The sequence below is a fragment of the Puma concolor genome, chromosome A1 (assembly GCF_028749965.1).
Source record: "Puma concolor isolate L17-30 chromosome A1, mPumCon1.1.hap2, whole genome shotgun sequence".
In the NCBI taxonomy this organism is placed as follows: Eukaryota; Metazoa; Chordata; class Mammalia; order Carnivora; family Felidae; genus Puma; species Puma concolor.
The window spans coordinates 40,436,059-40,459,371 of record NC_141667.1 but is presented as its reverse complement, the minus strand read 5'-3'; the positions used below and the strand labels follow the sequence as shown (position 1 = coordinate 40,459,371).

At 41.9% G+C, this 23,313-nt stretch overlaps 1 protein-coding gene across 3 annotated transcripts; it reads right to left on the bottom strand.

Annotated features, from left to right (window-relative positions):
- Positions 1-3,236: 3,236 nt before the first annotated feature.
- FST (follistatin) lies at positions 3,237-10,049 on the bottom strand. Of its 3 annotated transcripts, none has more exons than XM_086678636.1 (6): positions 9,537-10,049; positions 7,481-7,672; positions 6,843-7,061; positions 6,283-6,507; positions 5,386-5,613; positions 3,237-4,427 (listed from the first exon to the last, which is right to left on the bottom strand). In XM_086678636.1, the coding sequence occupies exons 1-6, from the start codon at positions 9,619-9,621 to the stop codon at positions 4,345-4,347; spliced, it is 1,032 nt and encodes a 343-aa protein (XP_086534762.1). In that variant the 5' UTR covers positions 9,622-10,049; the 3' UTR covers positions 3,237-4,344. The 3 variants fall into 3 exon arrangements, with proteins under 3 accessions (XP_086534762.1, XP_086534769.1, XP_086534757.1); XM_086678643.1 differs by having other exon boundaries at positions 3,237-4,689; positions 5,386-5,616; positions 9,537-10,047; XM_086678631.1 differs by having other exon boundaries at positions 5,386-5,616; positions 9,537-10,047.
- Between the last annotated feature and the right edge of the window lie 13,264 nt (positions 10,050-23,313).

Genomic DNA, 23,313 nt, shown 5'->3' with positions numbered 1-23,313 from the left:
TTTTTTCGACGTTTTTTATTTATTTTGGGACAGAGAGAGACAGAGCATGAACGGGGGACGGGCAGAGAGAGAGGGAGACACAGAATCGGAAACAGGCTCCAGGCTCTGAGCCATCAGCCCAGAGCCCGACGCGGGGCTCGAACTCACGGACCGCGAGATTGTGACCTGGCTGAAGTCGGACGCTCAACCGACTGCGCCACCCAGGCGCCCCATTCATTGCATTTTTAAGATAGAGTTTGGTTGATGAGCCACAGTTCCATCTTTGCTTTTCTTTAATTAGTAAGAATTATTATAATCTTAGAGAACGCTGATTGACTGACTTTTTAATGTGTCAGACACCCATCTAAGCACTTTACACATCGTATCTCATTTAAGCCTCACAGCATTATTATGAGGGAGACACTTTAATTATCCTGACTACATACATGGGGAAACTGAGGCACAGAAAGATTAAATTACTTGTCTAAATAACAGCTAGCAAGCAGTGGAGAAAACCAGGGCTTAGAGTGTTTGCGGTGTTTTAGCAAAGGTACTAATGACTCTACATTTTAAGATCATTACAGAAAAGAAAAGGCTGTTTCTCAGTTTGGGTATGGTTTAGGTGCCAGGAACTCTCTCATTGCCAATTTTGATTCTTCAGGTAGCCTTGGTAAAGTCACTGGAATTATTTTCCAGAGACTTTTGTTCATACAAATGATTTTTTAAATGACTCTGAGCTGTCATTTGCTTTCCTAGAGAATGAGAGAAGCAATGTACTACGCACCTCTCCTTCTTGAGAATGATTTTAGATTTTTAAACTTTTTATTTGCATATAAGTTCAAACTTACAGAAAAGTTGCAAAAATAAAGATAGCATTAAAAATACCATATACCTTTTACTCAAATTCTCTTTACTGTTTACATTTTACTCTAATTCTTTCCATTTGTGTGCTTTCTCTGAATACATATGGGGAAAAAACTAAAAAGTTATTTTTTTTCCTTTTAAATCATTTAAGGGTTAGTTACATACTTTGTGGCCCTTTCTCCTTAATACCTTGATGTGTATTTCCCGCGTATAGGGATAATCTCTTTTGTGACTACATTATAGTAATAAATTTTAGTAAATTCAACATTGATTCAATACTTTAATCTATGAACAGTATTCCAATTTGTCAATTGGCCCATTAACATTATCTATAGCATTTTCCTCCTTGGGTACAGGATCTAGTCCAAGGTCAGTTACTGCATTTAGCTGTCATATTTGAGAATAACTCTAATTATGCCAGATTTTATTTTTATCATATTCTAGAAACCATCTCCACACAGCATATAAAAATCTTAATTTAGGATGACAGCTGATGAAAATTAGACTTCTGATAGATTTTTTTTGCTATTACTTGATATTTTAGAATCCCTAATGATGATTAGGATGTAGTCATACTAATTAAAACTAGTTTTAATGAGTTAACTAGCTACCAGCAACTGTTTCTATTATATTGTATGCCTAAGCTAAAGAAAATTAGATTTTTTTAGACATTTTGAATCATAGTTGAAAATCTAACAATAGCTTAATGATATTGATCTAATTTTAAGTTTAGAAGAGACTTCTATTTTTTTGGTACTAATTAGTTTAATACAGCATTACTGAAAAATAGGAAACTCCAAGAAGGAAAATGTGATACTGTCTAGTGTCTGAAAGGAATGATTGATGCTAACAAATATAAAATATAAATTTTAAATAATCAGGATATTGTTTAAAAGGCAAGCTGTTGACTTTATCACTCCCCCTTGCTAAGACACACATTGGTGCCAGTTAAATCTGACATTTTTACTCTGATCATCAATGGCAGCTTTAAAGCGTCTGTAGTATCCCAGGACAAAGTAAGAAATCAACTCCAGGAAGGGCTGTGAAACTGTATCTGCTGGCTCTTTCCTTTCCCAAAAGCCCATCCCCAGTGGCATGCCAGTAGCTTCTGGGCACTGGAGAAGTTATGACCCTGTCTTCGCTGGGGTTAATGGCAGCCTGTTGGTCTTCTGCACCTCCCTTTCACCTTTCCCTGGGAAACTGGGGCTGAAGGCTAACAAACCCTACAGGTTCCCAGTCATTATATAAACTGCCTACCCAAAAGGCCCTTCCGCCTCCACCAAATTTGGTGACCACAGTTGAGAGCCAAGAGTCTCCTATAATCATTGTTAATAGTTATATTAAGGAGGGTTTTCACAAAAGGGACATTTAAAAAAAATTTTGTTTTTAATTTTTATTTATTTTTGAGAGAGAGACAGAGCACAAGCAGGGTAGGGGTAGAGAGAGACGGAAACACAGAATCCAAAGTTGGCTCCGGGCTCCAAGTTGTCAGCACAGAGCCCAACACAGGGCTCGAAACCACAAGCTGGGAGATCATGACCTGAGCCGAAGTTGGACGCTTAACAGATTGAGCCACCCAGGCACCCTAAAAGATCCAAACTTAAAAGGATCTTGGGTCATGGTTTTTGAAAGAAAGATCGTTATCTACTTGTTGAGCAATGTTGGCAATATTGACTGTTCTTTGCTCTTTCCCTCCCACAGACCCAGTCCTCACTTCTTTGCATCTTGCATTCCTTTGATATTTTTAATATACTTAGGCAATGAATTAGCACTCAATGGATTGAAAAATTGTATTACCTTGTTATGTATTATGTGTAAGGACCACCAATTGATGCCAGTATGGAATCTTAGGCTCTAATAGTGGGACTCGTCTGTCTTAAAGTAACCTGCAAAATATTGACACACGGTCGAGTGTCATCAATCCTGATGAACCATGCATGTGGTTGTGGAAATCCACCTCTGCCTCATTCTCACCCCGAGTCCCAAGAACTCCAACACTAATGCCTAGTTCTGTCGTTGATATTCTGATTTCTAGAATGTGCTTGTCAAATATTAGGCTATTTTCATTTTTCCTTGGGATGCACTTTGTTTTTTAAAGATCTATGATCCATTTTATTTAGATGAAGGAAGATAAAGAAAGGGTTCCCCTGCTATGGAGAAGACCATATAAATGGACAGGCAAGATGATGGTGCTTTTAGGTATGTAGTCACTCTAGTCAACGGGTTGCTGGACCTCAGATCCCTTTATGTGTCAGACTCCACTGAGGTGATTTGCAATTTACCTTGCTTTGGAGCTTCTACTGTCCTGGCTCACTCTATTTCTTAGCAAATATATCATATGCACTTTAACTCAAAAGCCCAAACGACTTCTCTAACATCAACAATTGAGACCATTGGCTTTTTAAAATTTTTTTATTTTTTCACTCATCATTTATTTACAAATACACATTATAACTTTTATATACATTGCACATTTACATGGTAGAAAAGTACAAAACTATATATTTAAATGAATTTATATTTAACTTGCCATGTTTGAAAATATAAAATTGCATCAGAAAAAAGTATTATGAAAAGCAAGAAACTTGAACTGATAAAGCTTTGATATAACTTTTAGCGACACGTTGTTTGAAAAGGAACTAATTTAAAAGGTACAGCAGAGTAGCTTACAGGAAACACCTAACAAAAGGTTGAATGTATAGCATTCCCTTCCTTCAGTCTCCGGATACCCATATCAATTTCTTTGGATTTGTAACATCTTAAAAGTACATTATTAGAATTCTAACATTTCTATCACCCCTTCTCTCCCAAATCATGACAAGAGAACTGAACTAGGAGTTTCCTCAAAGATGTATCCTCTGTACCTTCTATTTGAGTCAGTTATAATGCCTTTTGGTCAGTCAAGATTCCTTGTAAACAAAACCCGAGGGATCATGTATGTACAGAACAGGCAGCAGAGAATCCAATAAATAAAAAACATGACAGAAACTGACATGCAAGTTTGTTAAAGTGGAAAAGAGTCTAACAACAGTGAGATGAAGGGAGACAGATGAGTGAGTGAATAGTAAGGAATGGACTTAAATGGTTTACAAGGAAAAAAAAAAAAAAAGCTTTTACTTTACAAGCAAGAGACCTCACAATAAATAACAACTGCTCTTCCTTTCACGAATAAATTTCTTCAAAAACAAGGTGTACAGTCAACCAGACATTTTATGTATAAATTATAAAACATGACACAGTATAAATAAATGTCTACAAGTCTCAACTATGGGCCTCATCCAGTAGACCTCACAATGACTGCCTCTCCGTGTCCAATGAGTAACAAGGTGGCCTGGGAGAGAGCTCTAGGACAAACGTCCTTTATGTATAGTTTTCCCCCCAAATAAATAAGCATACACTTATTTACAGTATGGACAATATATTTTTTCTTTTCTTTTTTTTTTTTTTTTTTTTTTTTTTTTTGCCCAAAGGCTATATCAACACTGAACATTGGTGGAGGGTTTACCACTCTAGAATGGAAGATATAGGAAAGCTGTAGTCCTGGTCTTCATCTTCCTCTTCCTCCTCGGTGTCTTCCGAAATGGCTAGATGGGGGAATACAGGGGAGCTGTTGTTTAAATATGGACAACAACAGCGCAGAAGCAGCTCAGTGTATGTTTTCAAAGCCCTCTGAGACAGCCATATTACAGCGTTGCATTTTTATGTGACTTGCAGTAAGATGCTTTGTTTTTGGCATCTGCTGTTATGCAATAAGTTTAAAAAACATTTTTTTTAAACATTATCTATGAAGTCAAAAACTGCAGAAAGTTCTGAAGAATCAATGGCTCAGGTTTTACGGGCAGATTCCTGAAATTAGATAAAAAGCGCTCGTGTTCTAGGTATAACTGCTTTGGGTCCTTAATTCAGAGTTAGTAGAGGCAACTGCGAAAAGCAGCAGCCCATGTGTGATAATATACAGCTGTCTTTGAAAAAGAAAAAAAAAACAAAAAACTTTTGAAGCAGTTAGTTTAGATTCAAGTGTTAATAAAGCAAACGGCCAAGCACATTACTACAGCAAAAGAATTAAGGGCAAATGACTAGAGCTAGGTTTTTAGAGGCAAGCCCGTTGATGATCATTGGACAAGTCCTAACGCCGGGAAACATTCCAGGGAATTTTTCTGTGGACCACTGGATTGCTGGTGAAATTTAGCAGCTACCTAATTTAAATTTTTTTTTAACGTTTATTTTTGAGAGACAGAGACAGAGTGTGAGCAGGGGAGGGACAGAGAGTGAGGGAGACACAGATTTGGAAGCAGGCTCCAGGCTCTGAGCTGTTAGAGCCCCATGCGGGGCTCGAACCCACGAACCCACGAGCTGTGAGATCATGACCTGAGCCAAAGTCAGTCTCTTAACCGACTGAGCCACCCAGGTGCCCCTAGCAGCTACCCAATTTAAACAGAAATGGGCTTATGTTGGAAGGTTTTCGTGCTTTTGAGGTCTCCGTTCCCTAGGGCTTGCCTGGGAAGGCCTCACATTGCGGCGAAGGTTAGAAACTGTACTTACAGTTGCAAGATCCGGAGTGCTTGACTTCCAGCAGCACACCTGAGGAACAGGCAGCCTCCTTCATGGCACACTCACTGGCGTAAGTGGCATTGTCACTGGCACAGACAGGCTCCTCGGACTTACTCTCGGGGCACAGCTCATCGCAGAGGGAACACCGGCCTCTGCCAACCTTGAAATCCCATAAACACTTTTTTCCACCAGTGCACTGGATATCTTCACAGGACTTTGCTTCTAGGATATAATACACCTGTGATGAGTAAATTGCTTTCCCTCCTCTCCCTGTTTTTCCCTTTCTTTAGTCCTCTGTCAGTAAAGACAAACATATAGCTTATGATTTACTAACAGGATAATGGAGATCTCATGCAAAAATGCTTGATAATAAAACTGAAACTTAAACACACACGGTCCCTACACTCCCTACTAGTACACAAAAATAGTATTTTGGGGGAACAGGTTATCACAGTATCCTGGAATTAAATAAGGATTTCATTATTTCCCTCAAGTGAAATCTTTTGAAAAATAAAGAATTCCATCAGTATTAGAATCTGATAACAGATTTTCAGTAACTGTTAAGCAATTATTTCTTGCTTACAGCAAGTCTAGCACCTAAAAAATGTGTAAAATTGAGTGAATTCTAAGTTTTCCAAGACAGAAAGTTGTTTCCCATCTCTTGCTGGCATTTCAACATATATGCCAATGCTTCCAGAAGATAACTGTTTCCTTGAGGAATGCTGTGGTTACCACAGTTTACCCAAACTGGAGACTAGTTCCCCCTTCAGTGAAACTATGCATTATGGGGCAAATTTGGGCTTATTTGATTGACCTCACAGCTTTACCAGTAGAACAAGCCTTTCTGACCATGTTTCCACTTTTCCTTCCTTAATCCAGAATACCTACTGATACACTTTCCCTCATAGGCTAATCCAATCGATCTGCCCAGTAGGCAGGTAGCCTTCCTCAGGTGACAGGCACTGGAGTAGGTCACACCATCATTCCCACAGAGATACTGTTCAGAGGAGGTGGGCTCTGGGCAAATCCGGTTACACGTCACACAGTAAGCATTGTTAGTCTGGTCCACCACGCACGTGGAGCTGCCTGGACAGAAAACATCCCGACATGTCTCTGAAATAAAGAAGGAAAGAAATACACATTAATAATAGGCACTTCCTGGCTGTTCGGGAGTGAGCATTTGATATTATCAAGGAAATCATAAAAGGAAGCACCCAGCTTTTCAACAAGCACTTTGGGAACCCAGTGGTTTCAAGAGAAAATCTATGACCCTAGGTTGGTCCCGTCTGAGTTCTTAAGAAGTCTTCAGAACATTAAAAAAGTCTGCTTTGTTTTGCATCATCATCATTATTGGGCTCTTAGGGTGGACAATACCACACCCCAGGGGTCTTCCAGTGGGTCCACCTCAGGTGGAAAGCTGGAGCGGAGGGGAACCAGGGAGGACCTACTTTTACATTTGCCCTGGTACTGGACTTCCAGTTCCGGCTGCTCTTTACATCTGGCCTTGAGGAGTGCACATTCGTTGCGGTAGGTTTTCCCATCCAGCCCGCAGACTGGCCCTTTCCAGGTGATGTTGGAACAGTCTGGGGCGCAGACGCAGCGGGGTTTGTTCTTCTTGTTCATTCGGCACTTTTTCCCGGGTCCACAGTCCACATTCTCACATGTTTCTAAGGGTTGGAAAGAGGGATGGATCAAAGCCAGGGCCAGGCAGTATGCAAGTCAGCCAGGAGGGCTGTGGAGGCCTTGCAGGACCCTCCCTGTGGCCAAGAGTTCCCGCCAGAGGGGTCCAGCTCTCTCCTAGTAGTTGAGGAGGGGGTGGGGATGGGGGTCGGCACCCTATACTCAAATCTCTCTCAAAGAGTGCGAGTTGGTTGGCTCCACCACCACACTTGGCCAGTAAGTCCAGGAACCTCTGGCAACCATGTTTTGCTGGCAGTGTGTACCAGGCAAGATTCAACCCGAAAGTCTTACCGGGACTGCGGGAAGATAGAGGGAACCCACGAACGCACCCCAGCTGGGCAACGGGGAAGGTGAGGATAAGACGCCCTCTACTGAGGGCCTGGAAACTGGGGAGGAAGAGTCCTACCTTTACAGGGGATGCAGTTGGGGGCGCCCCCGTTGAAAATCATCCACTTGAAGAGCGTGTTGTCATTTACATCCTCCTCGGTCCACGAGGTGCTCAGGCGGCCGGTGCTGCAGCACTCCTCCTTGCTCAGTTCGGTCTTGTACAGGACCTGGCAGCGGCCGTTCTTCGCTTGGCGGAGCCAGCAATTCCCAGCTGCGAGGAGACAGGGGTGGGGAGGTGGGTGAGCGAGAGGAGAGGCGGAGTAGGGGGAGGGAGGGGGCGAGGTGGCGAGCTTGCGAGGGAAGGAGGAGACCCAGCGGGGATGGGGCGGGAGTGACTGTGGAGGAGTAGAGAGACATGGGAGAGAAAAGCAGAAAATAAATGGAAGGGAGTGAAGGGGTGGGGAAAGGGGGGCGGGGGAGACGGTTGAAGAGGTGGGAGGTGGGTGAGGGGGAAGGAGAGCGAGAAGCCAGAGCGCCCCAGCCATATCAATGTCAGTTACCAGTGACCCAGACACAACACGTGCAGCTTGCATTGACTTTTACTAGACTGTTTACTTTTATTCGTCCCATTTCATAACCTGCAGCGACTCGAAGAGCAGATTAAAGAACCTGACAAAAACAGGATGCGACGGATGTTTTTACATGTTGGTTTCATGTAGGCGGTACGAGTATTATTTGTGACAGAGGTTAAGAGAGTAGGAGAACTTGAGAGAGGGAGAGACCGACACAGACACACACAACAGGAACAGATCAAGCAAAAGGCACTTGTGAAAAATGAAAGCAAAAAAGCAGCCGGGCCCTGCCCGGAGCTGCCCCGCGCGGCCTCGAGGCGCAGCCCGCCCACCCGGCCCGTTTTGCAATCCGGCAGACCCAGAGGACGCCCGCGGCCACCGCGATCTTTCGAAATCTCCGAGGGCAGCTTTTCTCGGCGCCCACGTCCGCGGCACCCAGGCAGCGCCTCGCCCCGAAAGGTGAGGGCGGCGAGGGGGCAGTGCCCAGGGGGACAGCTCACAACACACTCAAAACGGTAACGCTAAAGAAGGAAAGTTACACGTCTGTCTCCAGAAAAGTGTAGAGGAAAAAAGAACAGGGGAGGGGGCGGCTTCCTACTATTTCACCGCAACATATACCTAGCTCATACCTACCGAGAGAAATCTTTGCAAGTACTTTCCCCTCCCCCCCTCCCCCCGCCTTCCCAGGTTCGCGTTTGGGTCAGGAAGTCTTCTTAGGAACCATCAATACAATTTGAACAATCATTGGACCGCAAGCTGCTATTATTATTATTTTTAAAAATTGTGTCCGAAGACTCACTGAAATAAATTTGATTAAAAAAAAAAAAAAAAACCAAACTTTAGAAATTTGCTCTTAATGCATCTCAGAAATTAAAGAAGTTGTGAGGTCCTTCCTCGCTGTTCTCCATAAAGTTAGTCGGAGGAATGAGGCACAGAGAAAAAAAAAATTGTGAACTACTCAAAACACTCCGGGGTAAATTTTTTTTTTTTTTTTTTTTTGCGGGGTTGGGGGGAAGGGGTTGGAAGAAGCATCCACTAGGCAGAAAACCACTTCACTCTAAAATTTTCAGCACCCACATCTCCAAGTTTGGGCAAAGTTGCTGAAACCACGTCCCCCGGCCACTGAAGAAATTTCAGTATCTACCCCCATCCCCCAGTCATTTTTTAAAGTATCCAAAAGATGTGGGAGGGAAAGAGGTTACAGTGCAAATGGATCGACTGAAATCTCCAGGCTACTGATGCCTGTCCCCTTCTTCAGAGCCAAAATAGGGGAGATAACATCTAAACTCATTATGTCCAGAACTTGGAGCATCTAACCCTAACTACTGAGAGAGGCTCCAGCTTACTCCCTTTCCTTTTAAAGGATAACCGCGCTCCCAACTCGGCTGGCAGTCCGAAAGTGTCACTGCCTTCAGTTTTCCCACTCCACTCCATCCCGGAGTCGCTAAGTTGGTCCAAAATCTTCCGAGAGCAGCGTTGCTTAGAACAGACCCGGTGCAGACGACAGTAAAGTACAAACCCCTGCCCGCAGCCGAGCCTCCCAGCGCATCCCCCCTCGCTTACCCTGGGCGCTGCGGTCCTCCATGAACTGGCAGAGCAGCAGCAGCAGGAGGCACAGCCCGCCGGGCTGGTGCCTGGGACCGACCATCGTGGGGGCAGACGCGGGGCGAGGAGTGCGGCGGCGCGGGGAGCGGGCGCGGCGGCGGGTGGCTCGGGCGAGCGGCGCGCGTCGCAAAGGCGAGCGGCGGAGGGCGCAGCGATCCCGGCGCAGCCCCGCGCTCGCCGCCGGCCGCCCGCGCGATTCAATGGACGTCAGAAGCCGGGCGCAGCCGCGCTTTAAATCTAGACGGGGGTCTCCGCGGTTTGCGGTGGGCGGTCTCCCAGTGTGTGGGGCAGTGGGAGGGCGGCCGCGAGCAAGGGTGTGCGCGGCTCCTTGGGGGTGGGGAGCTTTTAAAAGTTCAGTGTGAATCAGGTGACATTTCCCACCTTCTGGAAACCCTTCCCAATTATCTGTTGGAGGTGCCCGAAATCAAAGCGGCAGGAGGGGAATCGCCGAGTTCTTATTTGCGTAGGAGGGAGAGGGAGGGGGAAGGCGGCTGGGCGGGGGGTGGGGGCGACGCTTCGGGGGTGGGGAGTGGGGAAGAACACCCACTTCAAGTCCTGCACGCCGCCGCTCGCAGGCAACGCCGGCGCGTCCGGGGTGGCGTGTCTGTGTGAGTGTGTGAGAGAGTGTGTGTGTGTGTGTGTGTGTGTGTGTGTGTGTGTGTGTGTGTGTGTGTGTGTGTGTATGCAGGGGGGCGCGGTGGGGGCGCTGGAGGAGGAGGCGGCGGCGGCGGCGGCGGCGGGCGGAGCGGAGCTGTGGTGGTGGTGGGGGGGAACCCGGGAGTTTGTCTCTCCTCCCGCTCCTCCGCTCCTCCGCTCCAGAAAGACTTTGCAAACGCCCAGAGAGCCCGGAGCTGCTGAAATACCCGGGTGGCGGCCGGGTCGGAGCGCGCTGGCCCCGCCGCTCCGCCGGGGCGCGCGGCAGTTTTAGGCCCCCGCAGCCTGGGCGCGGGACCGGCGAGGTTTTGTGTCTGGGTCTGTGCGTGCTTGACTGTGCGGCCACCCCCCGTCCGGAGTTGGGGCTAAGAACCCCAGCGCCGGCGCCTTCCACCTTGGCTGAGCGGGGCCGAGACGCGGCCCTCGGTCTCGACGAGTCACAAGCAAACAAAAATGTTTAACACCTCGGGCCCGGCCTCCCCCCCCCGTCACAGTCTCGCCCTCTCCCTTTCTTTTCTCTCCTTTCACTTCGCGGCGTCTGGAGTCGGAGCCTGGAGCGGGGGCGCCGACGTAGGCGGTCTGCCCCCCCTTCCCGGCTCGGAGACTCCCCAGTTTCTGTCCTGTGTGCCTGTCTGTCTCTCTCAGTCTCCTTCTCAGCTCGCTCGCTCTCCCTCTCTCTCTCTCCCTCTCCCTCTCTCTGTCTCTCTCTCTCTCTCTCTGTCTCTCTCGGTTCGCAGAATAAAAAAGATTGCAACATCGATAATGAACTTCTGTAGCCTCAGTTTATTAAGCACAGTGCCTGGCATTCTTCGCTGAAAGTTGGCGGGTCTCTCATTTATAACATTTTTGGCACTGCTGAATGAAACTGAGGAGGCGATATTTCCTTTTATATAAAACGATTACTTCACGGAAAATGCTATATTGTTTATTCCAAAGCTGCCTTTTAAATTTCCATTCTTTTCGCTTCTGGAGCCCGAAGGACAACAGACAGCGAAGTATGCAGACAAAATTCTTGGACATTCGCAGGTCACTGGGATTTGTTCTTCCACGGATTTCAAATCCGCCCCTCTTCGCCCTCCCTCAAGCCTCCCCCCGCCAGACTGCCCCCCCATTCCTGCTTTCGCCTTCCCCCCACCTAACATCATCCCCCCCTTTCCACAACTGCAAATAACTCAGTGATAACAGATTTTTTTCCACCAACTGCAGGAGATAGTGCTAATCTTTTAATAAAAGATCCCATTACAATGGGATCTGTCTGGACAGACTATAATAGATCCCGAAATACAGCCGTGCTAATATTAGAAGACAGTTGTTTGGGTGCCTCTCAGACGGGCCCAAGCCCCCCTTTGAAAGTGGGCATGAATCACAAAGCCCCGCGGCCGCCGCACCTGCACCGCGCGCATTCGGTGCAGCAGGCTGGTAAAAACGGGTGACCTCGCCGCTGCTTTTCGCTTTATAATTACCGTCCTGAGGACGGGAGAGGAGGGGTGCGGGCGGTCTGGGGGTGGGGGGCTGGCTTTCTGCTGACTTCAGACGGCTCTGGGGTCTCCACATCCTTCTTAATATTTCCAGATTTATTCTTTCTCTCTCTCTCTCCTCCCTCTTCTCTCTTTCCCTCCCGTCCGCCCACTCCTTCTCTTTTCTCTTTCCCTCCCTCGTCCCCGAGTCTGCTCAAACCCCCCCCTCCCCTCTTTCTTTCCCGTCTTCCTTTCTTTCTTCCCTCCAACGCAGCATTAATGTAGAGTTGTTTAGTGCCCTCTAATGGCAGACGACATTAACAATTAATAGCAAACTGTCCCCATTGCGGGAGCTGCCCCTCAATGGCAGAGTTCCAAAGTTGAATTTATTTCTTCTTTATTCAGGGAGGTGGATATAGTGCTTATATATAGTAAAGTGCTGGAGGGAAACTTTGCTTCCTTCCCTTCAAGTCTTTTTTCCCAAGGATAACAGCCGGAAGAAAGGGGAAAGCTAACAATTACTGTTATTTGACTTGTGTGTGTGTGTGTAAAAATTTGTCTTAATAGCAGCAAGAGACACAGCTTTTGTTTTAGCTAGGTTTATCAAACCATGTATCTAGAATTGGAAAATTAGTTAGATATTCTAAATACATAAAAGATCTTGGATGGTGGATGGTTGGATCTTATGGCGGTGCTTTACCAATAGCCATTGAAAAATTTTAAGACCCAAAAGTAATTACACGAATTTGTATTTGTCTCCCTTTTAAAGACATTTATTGTTCCCAAATCTACTCTAGTCTCTTAAAGCTTGGAAAATCTAATTGCAGTTAGATTTTATAGCCTAGGACCATACAAAACATTAAAATGTTACTTGTGGTTGGCCATATATGAAGTCATCTTGCTTAGAGGAGTATAAGATAACATTTTAATCCATGGTTTATTTTCTCCATCCTTTTGGAAAGGTGATTCTAGAGACCATCATTTCTTCATATTTTATAACATATAACAATGAAAATGGTGATGTAGCTTGCATGTTCTTATTAGATTTAACTTGTTCAATTACATGTACATATACAGTATGTTAATATAAAGAGAGCATAACAGTTATATGCAATATGGCTTTTTTGGGGGGATCTATGTGACTAAATAAAACTTGTAATAGAGTCAGTTTTGGGGGGTTTAATAAAAATATTTATCTGGATTTTTGAGCAAAAGTATTTGGTTTATGTAGGTAGTTAATTTATACATAGAGAGACAACTGGTGTAGTAAACACTTCCTAAATTCATTTAATCCAAGGTGTGTCTACACAATTCTGTATGATGGGTAAGAAGTAAACATTCTGTTTCCATTTTATTTTTTGTCTACGTAATGCCAAATACTCGGACTGGTCATTTGACAAAATCAAGTGCATTGACTAGTTGCTTTGGCATCATGTAATTGTCTAGGCTGGCCAAAACAGACACAGGAGCTCTCCTTGTAAAAAAAAAAAAAAAGAAAAAAATGTCACCTCTCATAAGAGTGCTCCAGTACTAGAGGCGGACCCAATACAGGATTACTTCTCGCCCCAGTGAGGGTGGCCCTGCAGGTCAGGGTTGAGGTCACTAGCAAACACACTGTGGAAAACACAAATGCTGTGTTGCTTTTGCCCTTGTGAATAAGCAGCTTGGTGTTTGTTTAATGATACAAGCTCATCCTGTTTTTCAGCTGCACCTTGGATAGTATTGATCTGTTTGGGAGAATGTCTGCTCTGAATCGGCACAGATCAGTCATCAGAACTCTTGTTGGTCTGGGTTATCTTCTGGCCAATTCAAGGAAATGAGACATAGGTCAATACTGGTTCCATATGGGCCTCCTATGGGCATCAACAAGAGACCCATCCAATTTCTGTGGTATGAAATGCTATCACACCTGTTCAATGCCATCACAGAAAAACAGCTGCTATTTTTTTTTTTTTTTGCTGTTTTATCTCCTGTAAATGTTAAATATTGGGTTTGTGGATGTCTAAATGTCAAGGGGACATTTTAAAATAAAAATGCCTTCTTTCATTTTTGTTGTATGCCTCTAAGTTTGACTTCTTATTTTTTTCCTTTCTGCTCTGCCAAAAAAGTAAATGTAAATTATGAGAAACACAATAGGACCACTTTGTAACTGACTTTCTGGGCAGCACACAAAAAGACTGCTGTTCTCTGATTGTTTTTTTGTCAGCTTCAAAAGCTGTCTTCCTTCTGAAGTTTATAAATTTAAAATATTGGAGTTTAGCAAATGATTCAATCTAGCTCTGAAGATATCTACTTGAAATCATATGATTGTTGTTTGAGACCAGAACTGACCTGGTTAAATTTCAATCTCTAATAAGGGAATGTGTATGGAGGGGGTGGGATGAAGTTATGTATGGAAAATTTGAAAGTCATAAGCTGTGTAGCTTTTATTTTTTGCCTTAAAGTTAAGTGTTCAATTTTTTTGAAATTAGGTGTTTTGCAAAATGAATATTAAAATTTCAAATGCAAATAAATAATCTTGTAGAATTTAAACACTTGATAAGTAGGCTGAAGTGATTTTAAAATCAGATTTTGTTCTTCTAGGTACATAAACATCTACTTAATGCGTCATGGTTTGAAATTGTGCAACTTCATAGGCTGGAATGAGGATTTGAGTTAGGGTGGGGGATAATAGTTCTGTATTAGCTGAATTGTTGTAGAACTAAAAAGTTAAGAAATGTGAGTACATAAAAGCAATGTTTATCCAAGATGTCCAAACCAATTGATTAAGTTTTTAAAAAAGTCGTTAGAATATGTTTTTAATATAGTGCTGAGAAAATAATTGATTACCTGAACTTTTCTCTTTTCACTATTGCTTTGATGTTATGTAGAGCCAGTTATCATGGACATCTCGTTCTTTCTGATACTACCTGTCTCTGTATAACATTTTTTTTAAAGATTTTTTTTTGTAAGTAATCTCTATACCCAACATGGAGCCTGAACTCACAACCCTGAGATCAAGAGTTGCAAACTCTACCCACTAAGCCAGCCAGACACCCCTTTGTATGACATTTTTTAAAAAGTTTATTTGTTTATTTTGAGAGAGAGAGAGAGAGTGAGGGAGTGCATGCATGGGTGAGGGAGGGGCAGAGAGAAAGGGAGAGAGAGAATCCCAAGCAGGCTCTGCATTGTCAGCACAGAGACCCATGTGGGGCTTGAACTGACCAACCATGAGATCATGACCTGAACTGAGATCAAGAGTCATGCTTAACCAAATGAGCCACCCAGGCGCCCCTAGCACTTAAAAAAATTTTTTTTTAATGTTTATTTATTTTTGAGAGAAAGAGAGAGAATCAGAAGCATGCTCCAGGCTCTGAGCTGTCAGCACAGAGCCTGACATGGGGCTTGAACCCATGAACTGTGAGATCATGACCTGAACCAAAGTTGGATGCATAAATGACTGAGCCACCCAGGTGTGTCCCCAGCACTTTATTTTTAAAGATTTAAAAAATTTTTATATTATTTTTATTTAAACATTTTTTAAAAAAGATTTTGTTTATATTTTTGAGAGAGAGCATGACTGAGGGGAGGTTCAGTGGGGGACAGAGAGAGAGAGAGAGAGAATCCCAAGTAGGCTCCATGCTCAGTGTGGAACCCAACATGGGGCTTGATCCCATGACCTTGAGATCATGACCTGAGCCAAAATCAAGAGTTGGATGCTCAACCGACTAAGCCACCCAGGCGCCCCAATAATTAGGTTTTTTTTTAAGTGTTTGCCTATTTAATATTGCAGTCAGTAGTTGATGATTGCTGTCTGATCATCCATGTTGTCATCTCTGCTCATTTTTTATTTAACATGAATCCTATCTCATTTCCGATGTCAAATTTGCCCCAAAAGTAAAATATTATGTTTATGAAAGGTCCAGAGTTCACAAGGCAGTTTATACATGACTTTAGACATCCTATTGCGTCTTTATATACATTTTTAGTTAGTCATCTTTCCTCAAAGGGGAATTAATTCCAAATCCATTTTGTGTTTTGCCTTTGCACCTTTGTAAAAAATGAAATGATCTCATATGTGTGGATCTATTTCTGCGCTCTTTATTCTGTTTCATTGATCTGTTTGTTGATTTTATGGCATACCACATTGTCTTGATTATTGTGACTTTATAGTAAGTAATGAAGTCAGGTAGTATGGTTCCTCCAACTTTGTTTTTTTTCAAGATTGCTTTGGATATTCTGGCTACATTTTCATATATATTTTAGAATCTGCTTGTTGAATTCTACAAAAAAAGCTTGATGGAATTATGACGGGGATACATCAATTTGGGGAGAAATGATATTTTAACAATATTGAGTCTTCAAAACCATGAGCATGGTATATCTTTCCATTTACTTATGTTTTCTTTCATTTCTCTCAACTATGATTTGTAGATCTGTTTTGTATTTTGGCTGTCATTGAAAAACATGCTGAAGGATGATAAATGCAGTTTTCAGCTCTTCCCCTCAAAATAGCTCAATGGGTTACAAAGATTTTCTGGTGCAGGCTTATGCTTGTCTCATTTCCTAAAGTTGATTATCTATGACCAGTCAAAAATGTATCTAGCATACTTCCCAGGAGTGGTATGCTAACTCATTAAAATCTGTTGCATGGATTCTTTTAGTGTTTCTCTTAGATTATAGTCACTTCTTTAAATGACCAATTTCTGTCACAATGACATTTACACTTAAAGAGTGTTAGAAATCAAGGTGCCTAGGTGGCTCTGTGGTTAAGCGTCTGTCTTCGGCTCAGGTCACGATCTCATGGGTTTGTGAGTTCAAGCTCCACATCGGGCTCTGTGTTGCCAGCCTGGAGCCTGGAGCCTGCTTCAGATTCTATTCTCCCTGTGTCTCTGCCCCTCCCCTGCTCTTGCTCTGTCTCTCAAAAATAAATAAAACATTAAAAAAATAAAATGAGTGTTAAAAATGATCCTCTAATGGTTAGTGATTTGTTGAATATTATTTTATCATTTTTATGCGAAAAGACTCAAAGTATCATTATTCTTAAGTTTAAGCAGTGGAAACATGCAGTTGCCATTGAGCCAACATTTGGGTAGCAGTTACTTTCTGCCTTTATTTTTTTATTGGAGCGTTATGGCATCTTTTCATTCGTCATTGCTCTCCCTGATTCATTCATCCTCCCCATAGTTTCCTTTCCTCTTATATCTCATTTTCCATCCACCAGAAGAAGTAGTACTATAACCTAAAATTGTACCTTTTGCAGCATGTATTGGTTTATTTTTTTTCATGTAAATGTTACATTTAAAAGTAAACTATACTTTGTATTGTTTATCCAACCGTACTATTAAATATTTAACAATGGGTTGAGGTCAAATGGTGATGACACAACATGTGGAAATACGGGACAGATGATGCATTAAGTGTTGAAATAAATTATTTCAACACATGGCGAGACTTGCTATTTTTTGGATTAGAATATGAATATATATATTATGAACATTTGTAAAGGAATGACTTAGAGACAGTCTTGGTCAATGTGTGCTTAATAATCTCCCACCAATGGCCACTCTTTAGCAATATAAAATTGTTAGTATGTAAAGGAGACTCATTTATTTGGTTTTCCAATACATGAGATAAATGATTATTCTGAACTGGTCTCGTGCATTTTCCTTGCAAATAAGGATATGAAAATCATCAACAGGAACCATGTGTTAATGGCTCACATGCTGGGCAGATGGAAACACAGTGTAGAAGAACCATTTAGTTGAGATCATTTTGGCCTCAAGACTTCTAATCTTTGCTTTAACAGAAAACATTGCTTTGGCCAGCCAGATGACACAACCATCACACTGTCAACATTTTCATTTTTGCCAGAGCACCAGATTTCCTGAAGAAATGTTTAGGCAGTGATCCCTAACTTTTTCTTATTCACAGTCCCTCTGAGAAGCTATTGGAAGATATGAACCATCTCCCCAGAACAGTGCACAGACACAAGCACATATACACCCACCCAAAATTTTGCCTTCATTTTTAAGGAGGCCATAAACATTTAAAAGTGCATGCATAGATCCTCTAGGGTTCCATGAACTCCAGATCACAAACCCTGATTTTGAAAGATTCAACTGCTAAATGGGCTGATTATTCTTCCAGTATACCCTAATCAGTCTACTTGCTTTTCAAGAACACTTCAGACCTCAGTCAGTGTGCCTTCTCTGGAACAATTCCATGTATTAGAGTGTCTTACAAAATTAACCAGTGTCACCATTGTAGCAACTGTCTTGAGAGAGTTCAAAACAGACACACATACTCCAAAATACATCTGTCTATTATTTCGTTCTTTAATAATATGTATTAAGTGCCTATTCCATGCCAGGCACATGCAATATATCATCTCAGTTTTCTTAACTATCTGTTCAGATAGATATATATATATTTTTCAACACTGTGCTATGAGACTCATTCATACTGTTGTGTGTAACAGTTTATACTTTTTCATTAAATGAATGTATCACCATTTATTCATTCTGTTTTTGAAGTTCATTTGAGTTGATTCAGTTTTGACTATTATGATAATGTTGATATAAATATTCTTGTACTGTATTTGGTGCACATTTAAACACTGAAGTATATACAGTTAGGTCTATGCCTAGGAGTGGATTGTTGAGTCAGAGGTTCATCCATGTTGTTGTGAGCCAGTAGTTTATTCCTTTTTATTGCTAAACAGTATTCCATTTTTGTGAAAATACTGCAATTTGTTTGTTTGTTCACTTTTTGGTGGACATTTGAGTCATTTCCACTTTGGGACTATTGCAAATAAAACTATGAATATTCATCTTTTTGTGAACATATATTTTCACTTCTCTTGGGTGGCTGTGGAATATCTAGGAGTGAAATTGCTGGATCATAAAATAAACATGTAGTTAACTTTATAAGAAACTGTCAAATGTTTTCTAAAGTAGCTATGCTATTTTATACTCTTACCAGAAAAGTAGGAAGATTTTAGTCGCTGTGCCTCCCCACCAATATCCTCAGTTTTCCCAGTTTTAAACATTTGAGTGAGTGTGAAATGATATATCATTGTGGGTTTTTTTACATTTAAAAAAATGTTTATTGATTTATTTTGAGGGAGAAAGAGTGTGTGCATGAGCAGTGGAGGGGCAAAGAGAGAGGGAGAGAGTGAATCTCAAGCAGGCTTTCTGCTGTCAGTGCAGAGCCCAATACGGGGCTCAGTCTCATGACTGTGAGATCGTGAGTTGAGCCAAAATCAAGAATTGGATGCTTAACCAACTGGGCCACTTAGGCTCCCCAACATTCTGGTTTTACTTTGAATTTCCCTAAATGACTAGGTGAGGACCTTTTTACGTGTTTACCGGCCACTTACATCGATTCTGTTGTAAAATATCTGCCCAAGTGTTTTGCCCATATATTTTATACCAGGTAGGTATTATTATCACCATTTCCTAGATCCCTCCAGAAAACATAAAAATGGCTGAGTCAGGAAAACTCTATAGCCCAGCATTTAGGGACGGATTGTTACTGTAGGATTTCCAAGGAGTAATGAGAAAAAGAAATTGCTCTGTGATTACTACTGTATTCTAAGCAATTTAACATAATTTTACAGATAATTTTTTTATACCTAGATTACTCATAAAATCTGCACTTGAAGCACACAAAATATGTTAACAAAAATAGCCCCAAACCTTTTTGTGGCTTAGTTTCCAATATAATTTCAACACATATTTATTAAATATCTGTTATGTTCTCCAGATCCTGTGATGCGGATAGAGGAGCAAATATGATAAATCTAGTTGCAGCTTTCTTGGAATTTTGGAATAACAGAAAAGGCAGATATTAAATCAGTGTGTGTAATAAATTGTGAAGAAGATGGCAGGGAAGATCTTCCTGATGAAGTGACATTTAGCTGAGACCTTACATGTGAGGAGGGGTTGGCCAGGAGAAGGTGGTGCTTGAGGGAGATAGTGGAATAATATTTGTAAAGTTCAGGAGGAAAGAGAGGAATCATTTGAAGAACTAAAAGAAATTTGGTGATGACCAAAGCACATACTTTGAGAGGAAGAGTGGAAATTGAGGAGATGGAAGAAGTTGATGGCACAGATTACGTAAACTATTGTAAAAACCTTGGGTTTATTGGTTTTCCAGAGGAAATCTATGGGAATATTTTAAGTAAGGAATATTTAAGTAAGTGCCATTTTTCACTTAAAAATGCTCTCTCTGTATGAACTATAGAGATAGATTTAGAAGGCACTAGCCATGGAGAAAGGCCACCTTTTAGAATGACATCCCAGTAGCAGAACTCTATCAGGTGGTGAGACTTGGGTTAAAGACAAAGATTCATGACATGATTAAAAAGTAGAATCCATAGGTTCTATTGATTGACTGAATGTGGGGGATAAAAGAAAAGGAGGAGACAAGGATGACTCTTGGGTTTCCAGTATGAATAAATGAGTGAGTGGTGGTATCATTTCCAGAGATAGATGATAATGGAGAAGGGGCAGGTTTTTATTTGGTACTGTGTTTTTTTTTTTTTTTTTTTTTTCAACGTTTATTTATTTTTGGGACAGAGAGAGACAGAGCATGAACGGGGGAGGAGCAGAGAGAGAGGGAGACACAGAATCGGGAACAGGCTCCAGGCTCTGAGCCATCAGCCCAGAGCCTGATGCGGGGCTCGAACTCACGGACCGCGAGATCGTGACCTGGCTGAAGTCGGACGCTTAACCGACTGCGCCACCCAGGCGCCCATATTTGGTACTGTGTTTAAGGATCCTATGGGACTCAAGAAATTTTGAATGCTCTAGATTGCCAAGCTTATCTTTTTTTTTTTTAAGTTTATTTATTTTGAGAGAGAGAAAGAGAAAGCACAAACAGAGGAGGGACAGAGAGAGACAGAGAGAGGGGATGCAGAATCCCAAGCAAGCTCTGCTCTGTCAGTGCTGAGCCCAATGTGGCGCTTGACCCCACAAACCATGAGATCATGACCTGAGCTGAAACCCAGTGTTGAATGCCTAGCTGACTGAGCCACCCAAGTGCCCCGCCAAGCTTATCTTTATGAATAAATCTATTATGGGTAACAAAGATTAGTTTTCTTTTCTCACCCTGGAAACAGCCAGATCTACTTAGATATGACTAATTACAACCAAGAATACAAAGCATTTTGGGATGAACTAACCAAACAAATGAATGAGAATGGGTGGTTGTTTCATAGACCAATACCCAAGAAAATACATATTCCCCTTTGCACTTTTTTTAAAAACCATTTTTAAAAAATGTTTATTTATTTTTGAGAGAAAGAGAGTGCAAGCAGGGGAGGGGCAGAGAGAGAGCGGGAGAGAGAATTCCAAGCACGGTTCCCACTGTCATCACAGAGCCCAATGTGGGGCTTGATCCCACGACCCTGGGATCATGGCCTGAGCTAAAATCGAGAGTTGGATGCTCAACTGAGTGAGCCAGCCAGCCCCTCCCCCAAACGCCCACCTCTTTGCACTTTTTAAGTACTAACTTTAAAGGGTAGCAGCAACTCAAGATACAAGACTTATACAAGGATAGGATGAAAGGGGACCAAGCACCCTCTCAAGATATACAACTGTGTGGGAATCTTTGTCCTGTGTAAAGTGATCTCAGTCTCCAGTAGGCATTACCATCTCGGATGCAGTGCCTGGAGTGGGATGTAGAGAATGGAAGATGAGAAATCCATCTCCAGCTATCTCTGACATTTATTCACACATTAAACAGTATTTGTTGTGTGTAAAGAATTAACTGAGTATAATTGAGTACCAATTGACAGTGAAATCATTAGATGTATGATTGATGGGGAATTGACATTTATATGGTGCCAAGGAAATCAGACAAGTTCCTAATTTAAGAGAGAAACCACAGCAGAATGGAGGATCAGGCTGCTGTCATCCAAATCCCCTTGTGAATCTTTGTATCACAAAGGTAGGGCAATCAGCTATAGGTGTATCCTGATGTAATGGAATGCAAAGAAATAACATCACCTATGTTGAATTATAGTCCAAAATGTGTAAATCAAATGTGATCAAGATATTGGCTCTAAATCATCATTTATAGGAGATTCAGGAGCTAGAAGAACTATACCTCCAGGATACTATCAAATTCAGAAGGTGAGTCGTTCTACAGAAAAACTGACATGATATCAATAATGGAAGATTACAGATAACTACCCCCTTCCATCCCCCAGATAGCTGGTCCTGAGAAAGATTTTAGATTATTCTGTGGGACTGAGCAACTAGTCACAGTAAAGGTGATGTCAGCTGGATAATGCATCTTTGTATAAACTCTCCTTTCCCTCTCTCTTCTATCCCTCACTATTCACTCCTGAACCACACTCTCCACTAAAGACCTTGGACTTAAGCCTTCTTTCAGGTTTTGCTTTCTAGGGGACCCACACTAAAACTGAGAACAAGTGAAACACTGCTAACAGGTTTAAGGAACCAATGAGGCCATTAGATTATATAGTATTTTTTTATGTATTCAACTTTTTGGCTTAGTTTGGATGATGTTTACACATATACTCTTCCTAAGATTATAGGACAAAGATGACAACTAGGTAAATTTGATTTAACGAGAGCTGAAAAGGATTCTAAGGCTATAAACAATTAGCAATATCTATTTTGGCTACCACATGGAAGTGTGTCATTTACCCATGTTTGTCATCCTTAGACTAAAAGATAAAGGTGATTAAGGTGTCATACAAATCCACTGGGATGAGAGGTAATTACATACACTGAGAGAGGGGAGAAAGGGTCACTGTTTTCAGGTGATATAGACAGTGTTTAATGGGCATTTTCCCCCACAGCCTCTTTGACCCCATCATCTAATGTTCTTTATTTCTCCACAATCTTACTGGTTTTCAAACATGCTCCTCTCCTACAATCTTTACATTTGTTGCTCCTTCTACCTTTTACTGTAGAGATGTGCATGGCTTGCTCCCTTACTCCCTTCTGGTTTCTGCTCAAATATTAGGGAGGATATCTATCTATCTATCTATCTATCTATCTATCTATGATATATAACAAAAGTTGATGATAAATTATATGTATTTATAAGCAGGGCTATTGATTATTTTGAAACCTAGTTTATACTGCAGAGGCAGAATAAATGCTTATGTTTTCCTCCTTTACATTTTTTTCAAAGTAAGGTGTTGGTCAAATGGCTATTTCAAGTGATGTTGATGATTTCAGGGTTTTTTTTTGAATTTTTTTTTCTTTCTAAAAGATTAGTTCTCAAAGAATATATTTATGAGCTCATGAATAGTCATAGATTTGGTGATTTTCCATCAACTACAATCATTGTTTTTTTACAGCTTAAGTCATCATAATTTTGGTCAGTGGAAGTCCCTTCAAAGTAGGTAGCCTCTGTTTCCTTTTCATGCAATCCTATTAATCTTGAAAAATTTATTTGCTTTATGGCACACATTGTCCTAGACCTTATATCTTTGCTGCTGTGTAGGCATGGAATCAGTCTTTCTTTAAGGAGCCCTGTTTTGTTTTTTATTTTTTTATTTTTTTTTTTTTTTTAAATTTTTTTTTTTTTTCAACGTTTATTTATTTTTGGGACAGAGAGATACAGAGCATGAGCGGGGGAGGGGCAGAGAGAGAGGGAGACAC

Bases quoted from the DNA above. Each gene is read 5' to 3' on its own strand.
- FST (XM_086678631.1), bottom strand. From the start codon at position 9,621: ATGGTCGGTCCCAGGCACCAGCCCGGCGGGCTGTGCCTCCTGCTGCTG. The intron at 7,062-7,480 runs GTAGGACTCTTC...TCCAACCCTTAG, and splicing joins CAACTGCATCCCCTGTAAAG to AAACATGTGAGAATGTGGAC. The intron at 5,617-6,282 runs GTAGGTATTCTG...ATTATATCCTAG, and splicing joins CTATGAGGGAAAGTGTATCA to AAGCAAAGTCCTGTGAAGAT.